At 39.0% G+C, this 12,888-nt stretch overlaps 1 protein-coding gene across 2 annotated transcripts in view; it reads left to right on the top strand.

Moving 5' to 3' along the window:
- Positions 1-12,888, top strand: part of MKLN1 (muskelin 1) — a 103,831-nt gene that overhangs the window by 67,672 nt on the left and 23,271 nt on the right. For both annotated transcript variants that reach the window (XM_072328293.1, XM_072328303.1), the window contains 3 exons: positions 2,035-2,164; positions 11,179-11,326; positions 12,321-12,435. In XM_072328293.1, coding sequence (XP_072184394.1) covers positions 2,035-2,164; positions 11,179-11,326; positions 12,321-12,435 — 393 coding nt within the window. The remainder of the gene's footprint in view (positions 1-2,034; positions 2,165-11,178; positions 11,327-12,320; positions 12,436-12,888) is intronic.

The raw sequence follows: 12,888 nt of genomic DNA, 5'->3' as shown, positions 1-12,888 counted from the left end.
AATGTGTTTACTAGACCAGGAATGGTAAACTTGATTAGTGCGGGGCTTACCTGGTGTGCATTCAGAAGCACAGGAGCCCAGCTGCTGCATGTTATCATGATCAGCTGTTAAGTTTGGTTCAGATGGCATTATAGGATCTTAATCCAGGGCCTGATGGGGAGCAGCAGAGTGTTTGATTATAGAGGTTCTGTGGCACTTTACTACTAAGTAGATAAACAGAAAATAAAAATCTTCTGTTCCTTTTCCACTTGTGCTCATCAGCTGTTTATGTGCAGGACATAGGATTTGCAGGATGAAGGTTGTAAAGTGTTGTATATGCACTGAACTACCGTTCTGTGCAGATACTTTCAGTAGAATAACGCAGTACAGAAGGGATTTGTATCAACTATGAAGCTTCAGTGGGTAGATGTGTAATGGCAGCTCTGCACTGAATTTACACGACACTTTCTTAGTGGCAGCAAACAAGTTTTCAGAGTTTTGCTGATGTTGAACTTTGATTTGGGGATGGAAGTAGGAAGGGAACTAATTAATATTGTGGCATTTGCATGTGTTCTGACATTACAATTGAAAACTGACCAGTTTGAAGAGTATTTCCCTTTCAAATGAAAGTTTGGAAATTTCGTAGTGATTGCTATGCTTTTAGAGCTCTCAATTCCATTTTTGCTTTTAGTGACTCTAAAGTTTGATTCTACAAAAAAGAAAATACTGCCACAAAATTCTGCCTTAGTACCAGAGGATTTAACAAGTATATGCCCATGGTAAACTTAAGAACATAGATTTCAACAAGCAGAGTTCATGACAATTTGGGTACTTTGCTGTTTTCTCAGTCTTTTGTAAGAAAAACAATCTGCCTCTTATGGGTTTTCTACTTGATGAGCTTGAAAGAAGTGATAAACCTGGCTTTTTGCATATTTGCCTCTTCTCAGTGTGTTGATACCTGGATCAGTTACTCTTAATTTCTTTGTTTGTGGTTTAAACTGTGAAATTAATATGTAGTGGATTTTTTTTTGACACTATATCACTTAGATTGGAGAAGACCATTAAGATCATCAAGTCCAATCATTGCCTAATACTGCCAAGTCTGCTACTACTAAGCAGTGTCTCTTAGTGCCATGTCCACACATCCCTTAAATACCTCCATGAATGGGGAGGTCCACCAGTGCCCTGAGCAGCCTGTTATAACGACTACCCTGCCCATGAAGAAATTCTTCCTGCCATCCAGTCTGTATTTCTCCTGGTGCAACTCGAGGCTCTTCCCTTGCATCATAGAATCATAGAATTACTCAGGTTGGAAAAGACCTTGAAGATCATCAAGTCCAACCGCAGCCTAACCAGTAGCCTATCTCTTAAAAAACAACCACGAAACAACACCACAACAACAAACCTCTGCTAAATCATATCCCTGAGTACCACATCCAAATGGCTCTTAAACACATCCAGGGATGGCGATTCAACCACCTCCTTGGGGAGCCCATTCCAGTACCTAACCACCCTTTCTGTAAAGAAGTTCTTTCTAATATCCAACCTAAACTTGCCCTGGCGCAACCCTTGAGACTCTTCTATATGAGACTTGAAAAATGAATTGCTGTTTCAAAATTTTGATATAACAGTTTGATTGGGCAGGGCTATAACCATTACTGTGTAAAATTTGCCTGGTTACTCTGGAATGAATATTCTGTTGGATCCAGATTTATAATCTTAGAAAATGTTTTCTAAAACTGCATTTGTTTGGGGTAGAGAAATAGGAACCCTCAGTATAAGGGTGTAGCTCTTGAAACTGAAAAGACGTGACTTCAGGAATGAAAAGGATTAAGAATGGAATCAAGAATTAAGTCATTTTTTCTAAGTCCGCTAATAACAGACTGTTGTGCATAATTCTGTCAATCTTTGTGGATATGGATGTAGTAGATGTTTACCAAATTAAAGGCTTGATTTTAATTTAAAAGAAAAACATGTTACTCTTTCACTCATAAATGTTTCTGTGAAACAGAAATAAAGAACTTGGTTAAGGAATATTTTCTTCTTCCTTTCTAGAAAAATCGCTGTTTATATGTATTTGGTGGTCAGAGATCAAAAACTTACTTGAATGATTTCTTCAGCTACGATGTAGACAGCGACCATGTGGATATCATATCAGATGGTACTAAGAAAGATTCGGGGATGGGTAAGTGTATGACTATAAAGTAAGACCTTCACGTTGGTACAAATGAGAAATATATTGCTAAGTAGATGAATGGCCAACTGCAGAGTCCTGTGGTATCAAGTTAGCATCCTTAGCCAGCCCTGTGTACCCAAGTGAACTCCACAGTATGTAGGTTAAACTTATGCCAGCTCTTTTGTCCTCCTCGTCATTCGATATCTCCGTCTTTTAGCGCAATACAAATAATTGATGCGTGAAACCATATGCCCATCAAACAAACTAAAAGGAAACAAATGAAAAAACCCAGCAAAATTAAACTTAAAAGAGCATTTTTGCAGTTTCAGCTAAGATAAGGGAAAAGCTTAAAAATGATTGTCTGTGGGAACAGGGAAAGGAGAGCTTTTTAACTTCTACGAAGTGAAAGGTGCTGTGAAACAGTAATCATTAGCTTGGTTTGAGATGCAGAAAGGCAGGTAGGATATCGAAAGAAATGGAGCAGAGGGGCAAAGGTTATTTTGCCTTATCAGAGCTGATGAGGAAAATGAGGTTTCTGCTGCACATGAGCTGATGTACTTTATCTAAATTGAGGAAGGGGAGCTAAATCTGCTAGCAGTATGGAGTAAAGCTTCAGTCCTGTTAGGTTCATGAGATTGGAACTGTATACAGAAGTCCTGTTTACCAGAATCCTCTAAAAACACCCAGAAGACACGGCCTTAAAGAATCAATTTTAAGCTTTTTCTCCTCAAACATGACACAAAAGGAAAAGAATGGTCCTTTTGGAAAGAGGATTTCAGCTTGTTCAGCACATTGTTTTCCACTCTTGCAGATATCCTGATTTTTGAGCCTGTGGCTTAGAAGTTGAAATTTGTGTTGTACTGTTTACTGTGATGACAGAATTTATTAATGCTTCTGGTATTATGTGTAATGTAATAACAAGCTTGGTCTGGTGACCAGAATCCCAAGAGGCTGATATTTACCTTAAATCTAGGATTGCCTCCTTAGTTTGATCAGGCTTAATTCTAACAAGAAATTTTACTGAACTTCTGAAGTAAATTATTGATGGTTATGAGTTACTGTTTGCTCATTCAATTTAGGTATGTCAGTGAGGGAGAAGAGTACCCAAGCACTTACTCTCAGGAATGATTTATTTACTTTGTTGCTTCCAAGAAAGAAACAGCTTGTATTGCTGACAGTCTTATTTAATGAAGTGCCTACGTGTTGCCTGATGCTGCTCTATGCATATCCACACACTGTGGTCCTTAGAGCTTTCAAAGTTTTGTTTTGTTCTTTTTTTTCTTATGGTTTTACACTAGCTTTCTTCCATTTTGCTTTTCCAAAACTGCATTTCTTAATAGCCAGAAGCTTTAAAATATGTGGTTGTGAACTATCACTTGTGTTAACTTCCCATTTAAAGTTATTGAGCTTGTCTTAAAGCTAGTAAAGACATTGATCACCACCTCTCAGTGACTATATTATCTGCAAAGTTCAGTTAAGCAAATGAGAATAAAGTATTTAACCTTCCTTCTCATTCCCACAGGCCCCTGAGTGTTGAATGGTAGGCATGGTAAGAAACGAGTCATTGAAAATAATTCATAAGACTTTCAGTTCACGGTTGTTGTATGTGTGAAAAGTAAACAAACAGATTCCAGTGTTTCCTTTGCTTTTGAAAGAAAATGCTAAAATTTTGTGTGTCTTAACAGGAGCAGAGCAAAATGCCTGATACATACAGACAGTAAATATTGATAGCATTATTTTTTGCACCCAAAAAGCAAGTCTCTGTGTTCTTGTTAGGTGACGGTATGTTGGTTTGATCTGCGTGAACTAAGTGATTCAGTGATTGGTTGCTGTGGAGTTTTATGCTGCTTGGTGTGATGAGTCAAGTCGAAGGTGCCTGACCTAAATGTTCCTACAAAGTCCCATGATTGCATTTTGTTCCTGGCTCGCATATGGCATTCAGTTCTATTCTTAGTTGAGCTATTTTTACTTTATCTAAAAACTTAATTGTTCATTTGTTTAAATTTCCAGTGCAGCAGTGAGAAGACTAGAAAACAAAAAATTAATGTAGTAAAACTTGAAGGCATGTCGGTAATATGAAGTAGACACTATACCAAAAAATTACAGTGATGTGTTGGTTTTGCTGCTGTCTGATCTTGTGGATGAGATGTTGATGCTGTTTAGTTGTTCTTTACTCTTTGTGGTACTTTAGGTGTTGGTTGTGGAAAATCAATTCCTTGTGTAGATAATGTGCTTGAGGTAAAGGACTGTAAGCTGTAGCAAGTTTAGACATACTTTATTTATTTGGAAAATATTCAAATTCGACCAAGGTACAGCTTCTGAAAGATTGGTTTGCAAATAGAGCTCTCCAGGATTTGCCTACTAAAAATCTCTTGTTACTGAATCTGCTTTGAGCATAGGTAAGTCTCATGCCTCTTTTTGTCTTCCAGTTGCACTTGCCTCCTCCATGGGGTGAGCACTGGTGCTTCCTCCAGCTCAGTGCATCCAAAACACTAGTGCTTTTTCCCTGTTGTCAGAGGAAGGTGCCAAAATAGAGTTAAACTCTTCATATTGGTTATCTTTCTCCAGTGTGATAAGTGTCACAAGCAAGGAATTCATTTGGTCAGCTGGAGAAATGGCCAAAACGGGACTGAGGAAGGGAGATTTCCGTTGTGATAATGAGTCTAATAAGAACAAAGGCACTAGTGATGAAATTGGAGGCAGTATAGTATGATAGAAGAGCAGAGCCAGTGGTTAAAGAAGAGGTAGGAGCGTGCATGTTGGTGGATGAACCCTTTTAGAGAAGTTATAGACTTGCAATTATTCGTAGGGGGAAAATGAAAACTAAACAGACAGCCCCCAAAAAGTCAAACAAGGCAGAAATCCAAAATAGCACAAGTCTCACAAGCCACACATTTGTCTCAGGCATACGTATGGAGTAGAGATGTCACTGATATCACGTCTTCAAAAGTTTATACTGACAGCTTGCCTGACTTGCTCAGCACACAGTGTATGATTAATCGTGGGCGGTCATTTCAGGTCCAGTGTAGCTGATGGGAGCACTTGTGGTCAAGGTTCCCATGATAATCCTGTTTGGCTCTGACTCAGGTGGTGTGTCAGAGGGAGAATTTCCTGCTGCAGGAGTGCAGAGATCATCCTGTATCCAATGAATAACTAACAAAATCAAACAAGAGCAAGCCCTGTGTATTCTTATAGTTCCTTTTAATTGTGAAGTAGTTCTCAAGGACAAACTGTATATATATATTATATACATATAAATTCTCTGTCAAGTTTCCCCTGCTCTACTTGGGCAGATGCTTGTTGGACATGGGGAATCACACATGTTCCAGAGCTGAGTATTCTTCAATAAGGACCACGGACAGAGACGACGATGTAAAGCAAAAGCAAGGCACTGTTGGAAAACACATTAATCAAAATAAAAAGCATAGTTTGGAGCCAGCTTGGACAATTGATCTGCACATCTCATTTTGATTTGCCTGTTTGACATACCTAACATGTTTTGCCCTGTCTATCTTGCCAGTGGCCAGCATATATTTTAATATGGAAGCACTTTTTTGGTGATGTACGCTCTCTTCATTCTTGCGAGATGCTTATCTGAAGCAGTCTAAAAACACTTAGGTTTGTCTTTGAAGGTGAGGAGGCTCAGTAGTCACCAAATCCTAAGAGTGCCCTGCAGGGAAGACTTAGCAGAATTGCATTTGAATTTACTAAATGTTCTGCTTTCTCCAAGATTTCTCGTTGCTTGAGAGAGAACTTACTGAACATCAGTGTTGCTCATTTGTTATTCTTTTTTCTAATATAACAGCCAAACAGTTCACATGGTCTCCTTGGCTGGCTTCCAAACAGTCTCATCATGAAAAATCCAAGAGAATAATTATTATCTTGCTATGTCAACAGCTGGCCTGAGTGCTATCTCTGTCGCTCTGCTCCAATAAAGTTCAGGAGGGGTGCTGCTTCAGCTTTATGAATTATAAGGAGTATGTAGCAACTTGCTGTCATACCACCTTCCCCTCCCCCCAGTTTTTTCTTGCAGGATTGTTCTGGATTCTGGTGAACAGCAGTAATGTAATGTAGTTTTCTCTACTCTTTTAATCATGGGGTATCATGAGGAGGAGGATGCTTTCATCTCACTTGTAGCAAGATTTGCAGTAGCATGCTCTGAGGTAGTTGTAATTTAGCTGGCACTAAAGTGCTGTATCAATGAACTTGCTTCCCTTAGTAAATCCTTCAGAAGTGATTCGCAAACTAGGAGTTTCATATTACGTTTGCCTATTCTTTGTGTTCAGAGCATGTTTAAAAACTTGCTATAATTTCTTGTCCAGTAAGAAATGGGATTTAATTTCCAAACCTCTGTCTAGTATTATGAAATCCACCTCTATGTGAACTCCAGTTTATTGCTTTGCAAACTCTGCCTCTGTGTGAGAGCTCTGTTTTTCCTCTTGCTTAGATACTGGCAGCAGTCAACGTTGTGCTTGAAACAACTGTAGCTGTTTGTACACGCAAGCCAGAAAATATTCAGCTTGTTGAAATGATCACTGTGATGAAAAAAAAAAAAGTCTTTAGGTAGGGAATATCATAGTATCATAGTATCGTGCGAGTTGGAAGGGACCTTAGAGATCATCGAGTCCAACTCCCGGGATTCGAGCCCTCTAGTGTAGCAGAGCAGCAGTTTTACCCCTTGCGCCACAAGGGGGATTCGAACCCAGGCCCTATATATACTAGTGAGAACGTATCTGTTGCATGATTAGGTGTCGCTCTTCTAGAAGACTGCATTGACGCTGTACATGGTTACTCAGCATTCTAGCAGAGCTTTCTCAAGAATTACGTTGCTTGCTCTGAAAGTAACACTTCCTACTTATTTCCGTGGACACTACAACAGATACAAAGAGCACAATAACACTATCTGATAGAGCAAATTCTTGACTACGAAGCACAGTTTTTCATCATGATCACCACTGTTAGCTGTATATTGGAAGTGACTGTTTCACAGTTGCTATGACAGAGTCATTGCTGAAGGGTACCACCCACTGCCTCACTGTGCTTGTATTCACTGTGTGGTCTCCAGAAATGTTCAGCAAGCATCGAATGAATGTCGATGGGTGTGATTTTTTTTTTTTTCATATGGAGGAATTCAATGGCACCCTTTTGCTTCATATGCACTTCCATGACAGATGCCAATCTGTCAGACTGCCCCTCCGCTGCCATCTGTCAAGCTGCAACAAAGTGTTAAAAGTGTTTGCAGGAAGGTTTAGCATCTACTGACATACCACCAACACGATGGGCTGACAAGATAAGAGGCATTACTTTCAGAGCAGCCCTCATACTGTTTGTTTTGAGTGCAGCCAGTTACGTAAACTCAAGGCCTGGTTAGCTGTTTATTGTTTCAAATACAGAGGCTGTATTTGCTGTATAAGCTTTTTGTTTTTCCTAGATAAAACTAAAATGCCAAGTTTAGGAGAGAGGATTCAGATCCCTTGCTTTTCAATTAGTTATTACCTGTCTGTACTGGAATAGTTATAGACTATGGGGGAAAAAGGTGCAGTAGCACATGAAAAATATTCACTTTCTTCAGGACGTGCTTTTGGTTTTGCATTCTGTTTAGCAGTTTCTTTGCACAGCTTTTCCTCTTCAATCTGTGATGTACTGTCATAGTGATATCATCTTGGCTTCTATGCAGCGGGCCAGTGTCGTGTTCAAAACATCCAGCCCTACGTTGTCAGCTGCTGTTTTGTCCTTCAAGCTGTCTGCCTGCAGCTGATCCGAGTGATAGTGGGGCCAGAGAGGAACTCCAGACTGCATGAAATCAGTGGAGCTTTGCTCCAGAGCTGATTTACATCGACTTCTGCGGAGGAGCACAAGAGTGAGGGAACATCCGCGTAGCTCTTACTGCTTTATGTACTTCTTGGATCCGGTACATTGCAAATACTAGCTCTCCAAGTCCACTGGCAATAGTCTGATTCTCATCCCATGTTGTTTATGATTTTTTTTACTGACTCTTAAAAATATATTATTACTAAAATAATAAACAAACAACCAAAAAAACTTGCACCAATACCAAAAATAACGGAAAAAAAGATCCTGAGCAATCTGTTAGTGAAATAAATTCAATTTAATGTCTTGCATGTGAAATTTAATTTCCGTCCCAAAGTATGTTTTATTAGTTAAATATCACAAGGGTTTACAGCCGTTGTCCCTCTCTAATATGCTGACCTCAATCATTTGAATTATGTCCAGTGCTGACTGCAAGCCGGCTGCACTTGGAAATGATGCTCTCTTACCCCCTAGTGGCAGCGTTTGTCAGTCATGATGGTTTTATGTAGCCCCTTGCGCTGTCAAGGATTGGAGTTTATAGACAAGCGTCTCTGATGTCTCTATTGTAAAATATCACAGCATCTCCCTCTTACTGTGTTGTAGTTTGCCTTATGTCCCTTTTGGTTTATTTTGAGGGCCCTGTTCACCAAATCTATCGTGCTTTTTTTTTTTCTCACATTATATTCCACCTATCTTTCTTATGTCTTGGGCAGAAGGCTAGCTGTCAGCTTCCTATGTCTTGTGTGCTTCATCTCCTTCAGTATAGCATCTGCCTAATTACCTAGGTCAGAGTTGATGCAAGTTGCTCCTCATCATAATTCCCTACTAAATGCAGCTTATATTTTTGGATCTGAATTTTCTGCATTTAGTCTCAAGAGCAGGCCAACATACCACTGTGAGGAGCTTGGAATTACTTGAATTTAGTTTTGATTGCAGTTTACTGCATGTGAATCCTATTTTATTTCCAAGAAATAAAAAACTGTGGAACTTCTCCCTCTTTCATGATATAAATAATAATTTCAGATTCAGGAAATAAAGCATGAGCTAGATACAGAACACATTCAGTGTTTCAGGAGGGGTGAGACTTCCATAGACAACTTTCATATACTTTCGGTATCAGTGATAATATGCTAACCATATTCCTCATGATTATAATAGTTTTCATTTCAGTGAGCCTAGGATATTAATGCTCTGAAGATTTGCATGCTTTTTTTCTAATAACCCAACATGGTCTTGAATGTTAAAAGCAGCAGATAGGGTCGTGAAGGCATTTTCCATCTACATTAGCATTGTTGATCAAATTTAGATGCCTCTCGCTAGAAATATCTCACATGCGCCTTGGATTTAATCCTTTTGGGTCAGTGAATCAGTCCCTGACAATGCAAAAAGACATGCTATATGATATTTTTTAGTCTCCAATTGTCTTTTTTGTTATCAGTTTCCTCATTGGGTGACTTTCACAGTGCTCCTTAAACTGATCTAGAAACTCGCTCATGCTTTGCTTTATTGGTAAACCATAAAGTTGTTCTAGATCTCGCGTTGTTCCCTGCTTTTCTTTTCTCCTTTGCTCTGTACCCGTTTGCTTACAAACTGGATGACCTTTCCTTTGAAACTTCATGGCAAAACGGATGTCAAAATAGACAAGTTTATGGTGTTGAGGGCTTGAAAAGCTCTGCCTCTTTCCATAAAAGCAATAAGCAAGAATTTGGTTAACAGGGCTCTAAAAATGACTTGATGGTATATATTTCAGTTCCTACTTACATTGAAATGAAAGGTAATCATTTTTAAGAGATGTTTGCTTTTCAGTTTTGCTAAACATTTTGGTAACGCTTTTCTGCCGAGGATTTTCAAATTGACATTTTTTACTTTCCTAGTGTACCACATGAAAACAGCAAAGTATGAGATGCAAGTCTATTAGAGAATAGGTTTACAAAACACTTGCTTTGTGTGTTCTTGAAAAGCAATATTAAATGGTGTTATTAGCACAGGTCTTGTTTTCTAGGCCGTGTGTGTGTAGTTAATTGCAGGGAAGAATTTGCAAAATACAAGAGTTCTGAGAATTTTTCATGCCAAAATCTTGATTGAAATCCAGGAACCTTTACCAGCCTTTGTAAACTGACCCAGAAAGAGAAATGAGACAAACAGGATCTGTAAACAAAGATCACGTGTTTTTCACAAATACATTTTGGAAGGATGGTTGCCTAGGGAAACAGGAAATGGGAATTATACAACAAACAAAAAGGACTGCCAAGCAAATTTGCTGACCTTTTTTTTCAGGGAATTATGATGAAAACTGTTGGAATCCTCAATATTTAAATGTACTTCTAAATCTGAAGGTGGAACAGAAGAGTAGCTTAGCAATTATACCACAACCTTACAGGAAATAAAGAAAACTTCCTTGAAATATTTGTCCTAAAGAAAACAATGCAAAACTGAGCTTGTGCGATCATAAGTTTATCTTGATTTATGTATTTATTTATTTATTTGAGCTTCCAAGCTCAATTAAATATTGGGGAATCAATGTTTCCTTTTACATGATGAGATAATGACAGAGTCATTCCATTTTTATCTTGCAAAGATAGTCTAGCTCAGTTGCAATGCAGTTTTATTCTCATTTTTGAGGGCAACAGTTTTTCAAACCTCGTCTATGCTTTTCTCTAGGAAACAGCAGCTCTCAGGATGGTGTTTAACATGCTTCCAGGAATCACAAATAAGGGAACAAGAGAATTTGTACGGGACTTGTTCTTAGTGGAGAAGAAAATCAACTTTTGGGCAGTGTTTCTTCCTCTCATCTCTCTAATGTGACTTTGGAGGGCACGTGAGGAGCGAGTGTTTTACATAGCAACTTCTACATAGCTCCTGTTTAGAGATGCTTCAGTTTTAAGTGGTGGTAAATAACAAGAACGCTGTGGAAAATAGAAAATACTGGATTCACATGGTTATATATGAAAATTGAAGAGGTGAAAGTACTTAAAAACAAGATAGGGATAATAAATAGAAAGGTTGAACTGAAGGTACTCTTCATCCGGAATAACAAGAAGGTAGTTGAATGAAATCTTGTACTTGTACCGTGGATATTAGAATATCTCAGTATTCCCCTCTTAGAAGTTCATAAAGAGAGTAATGCATTTATCTGATGCTTGGATCCTTTCCTGTATCCTTCTTTATTTTAAGCCTTCAACTTCTTTTTTTTTCTTTCTTTCTTTTGTCAGTTCCAATGACAGGTTTCACTCAAAGGGCTACCATTGATCCAGAACTGAATGAAATCCATGTCTTGTCCGGGCTCAGTAAAGATAAGGAGAAGCGGGAAGAGAATGTAAGGAATTCTTTCTGGATTTATGACATTGTGAGAAACAGCTGGTAAGTCAATTAAAGGGGAAAACTTCCAACTTCTACAATGATTTCTTTAGACAGCAGTCTTTAACACAGTCATACTTCCCAAGTATAGCTATACACTGGTAATCCTGAAGACTCGGTTCCTTTCAGGCTCTGTTTCTCAGCCTATTTAGAAAGACTGTAGAAACAAGCCATTTGAAGGGAGGAAGCTGTTCTTCCCTCACTGGAGACGGGTGGGAAATGGTTGAGGAAAAAATAAGACCTTATATGACAGTAACATTTTCCTGATTCCCCACTGGACCCTCCCTGATAGCTCCATGCTATTCCCTCTGGCCTTGTTACTGTCACCAATTCTTGTGAGGAGCTGTAGGTTGCTATGAGGCCTTCCCTCAGCCTTCTATGCTCTGGGCTGAAGAACTTTGGTTTTGGACCTCAGCTGCTCCTTGTACTTCTTGTCCTCTGGGCCCTTTCCTATCTTTGTAGCTCTCCTCTGGATGCTCTCTTAAGAGTTTTATGTCCTTCTTATATTGTGACATCCAAACTGCACCCTGTGGTTGAGCTGAGACCACACAGTGCAGAGCAGTGAAGGACTATCCTTTCCTTCACCTGGCTGGCAGTGCTGGGCCTTATGGACCCCAGGGTATGTTTTCCAGGACACATTTCTGATCTAGATTCAAGCTACTATCAACTAGAATATCTACTTCCCTTTCTATGGGACTGCTCTCCACTCCTCTTATCCTCAGTCTGTGAATATCCAGAGCTGCCCTATCCTAGTTGCAGAATCCAGCACTTGCTGTTGTTAAACTTTATGTACTTGGCAATTCCCCTGTCCAGTTTGTCAAGGTCTCTCTGTAAGACCTTCAGTTGGAAACAAAACAAAACAATAAAGTCATTGTGGGGAAAGAGATTAGTGATTAAAATAGTACTTTTGCTAAAGTTTGTGATCTAGATTTCCCTCATCCCTATTGTATGCAAAATACTATCCTATTAATCAGTACTTAATTGTCATATATTTTAGGTCTTGTGTCTATAAAAATGACCAAGCAGCCAAAGAAAATCCAGGTAAAAGTCTTCAGGAAGAAGAGCCCTGCCCAAGGTTTGCCCATCAACTGGTTTACGATGAGCTGCACAAGGTATGAGAGTCTAAATACATAGACAGTAATTTTATTTTTGTTGTTTATCCAGTGTTAGTTGCTTCTTCAGAGATTGTACAATGAAAATAGTGTCTGTTTGGTGTTAACTGTTTTGGATTACTCAGCTAACACATTGATGTATTTTGAAATGAGCTGTACTTTTCCTTCTTAAGTATAGCTCCTGCAAACAACACAGATTTGTCAAGTGGCAAGCTACTGGCTTCTCTTGTACTTGAGAGCACCTGTAGCTTTGTACATTATCTTCAGGGACTTCAGCTCAAAACCTCTTGGAGTTGTTTCTTTAGTTTAGCTGTTGCATTCATCCCTCCAAATACTCCCATACCATTAACATTTCTATAAGAAATGCTGGGAATGTCATTGTTCTCTCTTGTTGAGAATGTTTTTCGCTTGAGAACTACTTGGCAGGGTGACATGAAATAAAGCTCTGGTGGG

This window comes from Excalfactoria chinensis, chromosome 1 (assembly GCF_039878825.1).
Source record: "Excalfactoria chinensis isolate bCotChi1 chromosome 1, bCotChi1.hap2, whole genome shotgun sequence".
In the NCBI taxonomy this organism is placed as follows: Eukaryota; Metazoa; Chordata; class Aves; order Galliformes; family Phasianidae; genus Excalfactoria; species Excalfactoria chinensis.
This window is presented reverse-complemented; position numbering and strand designations above follow the sequence as displayed.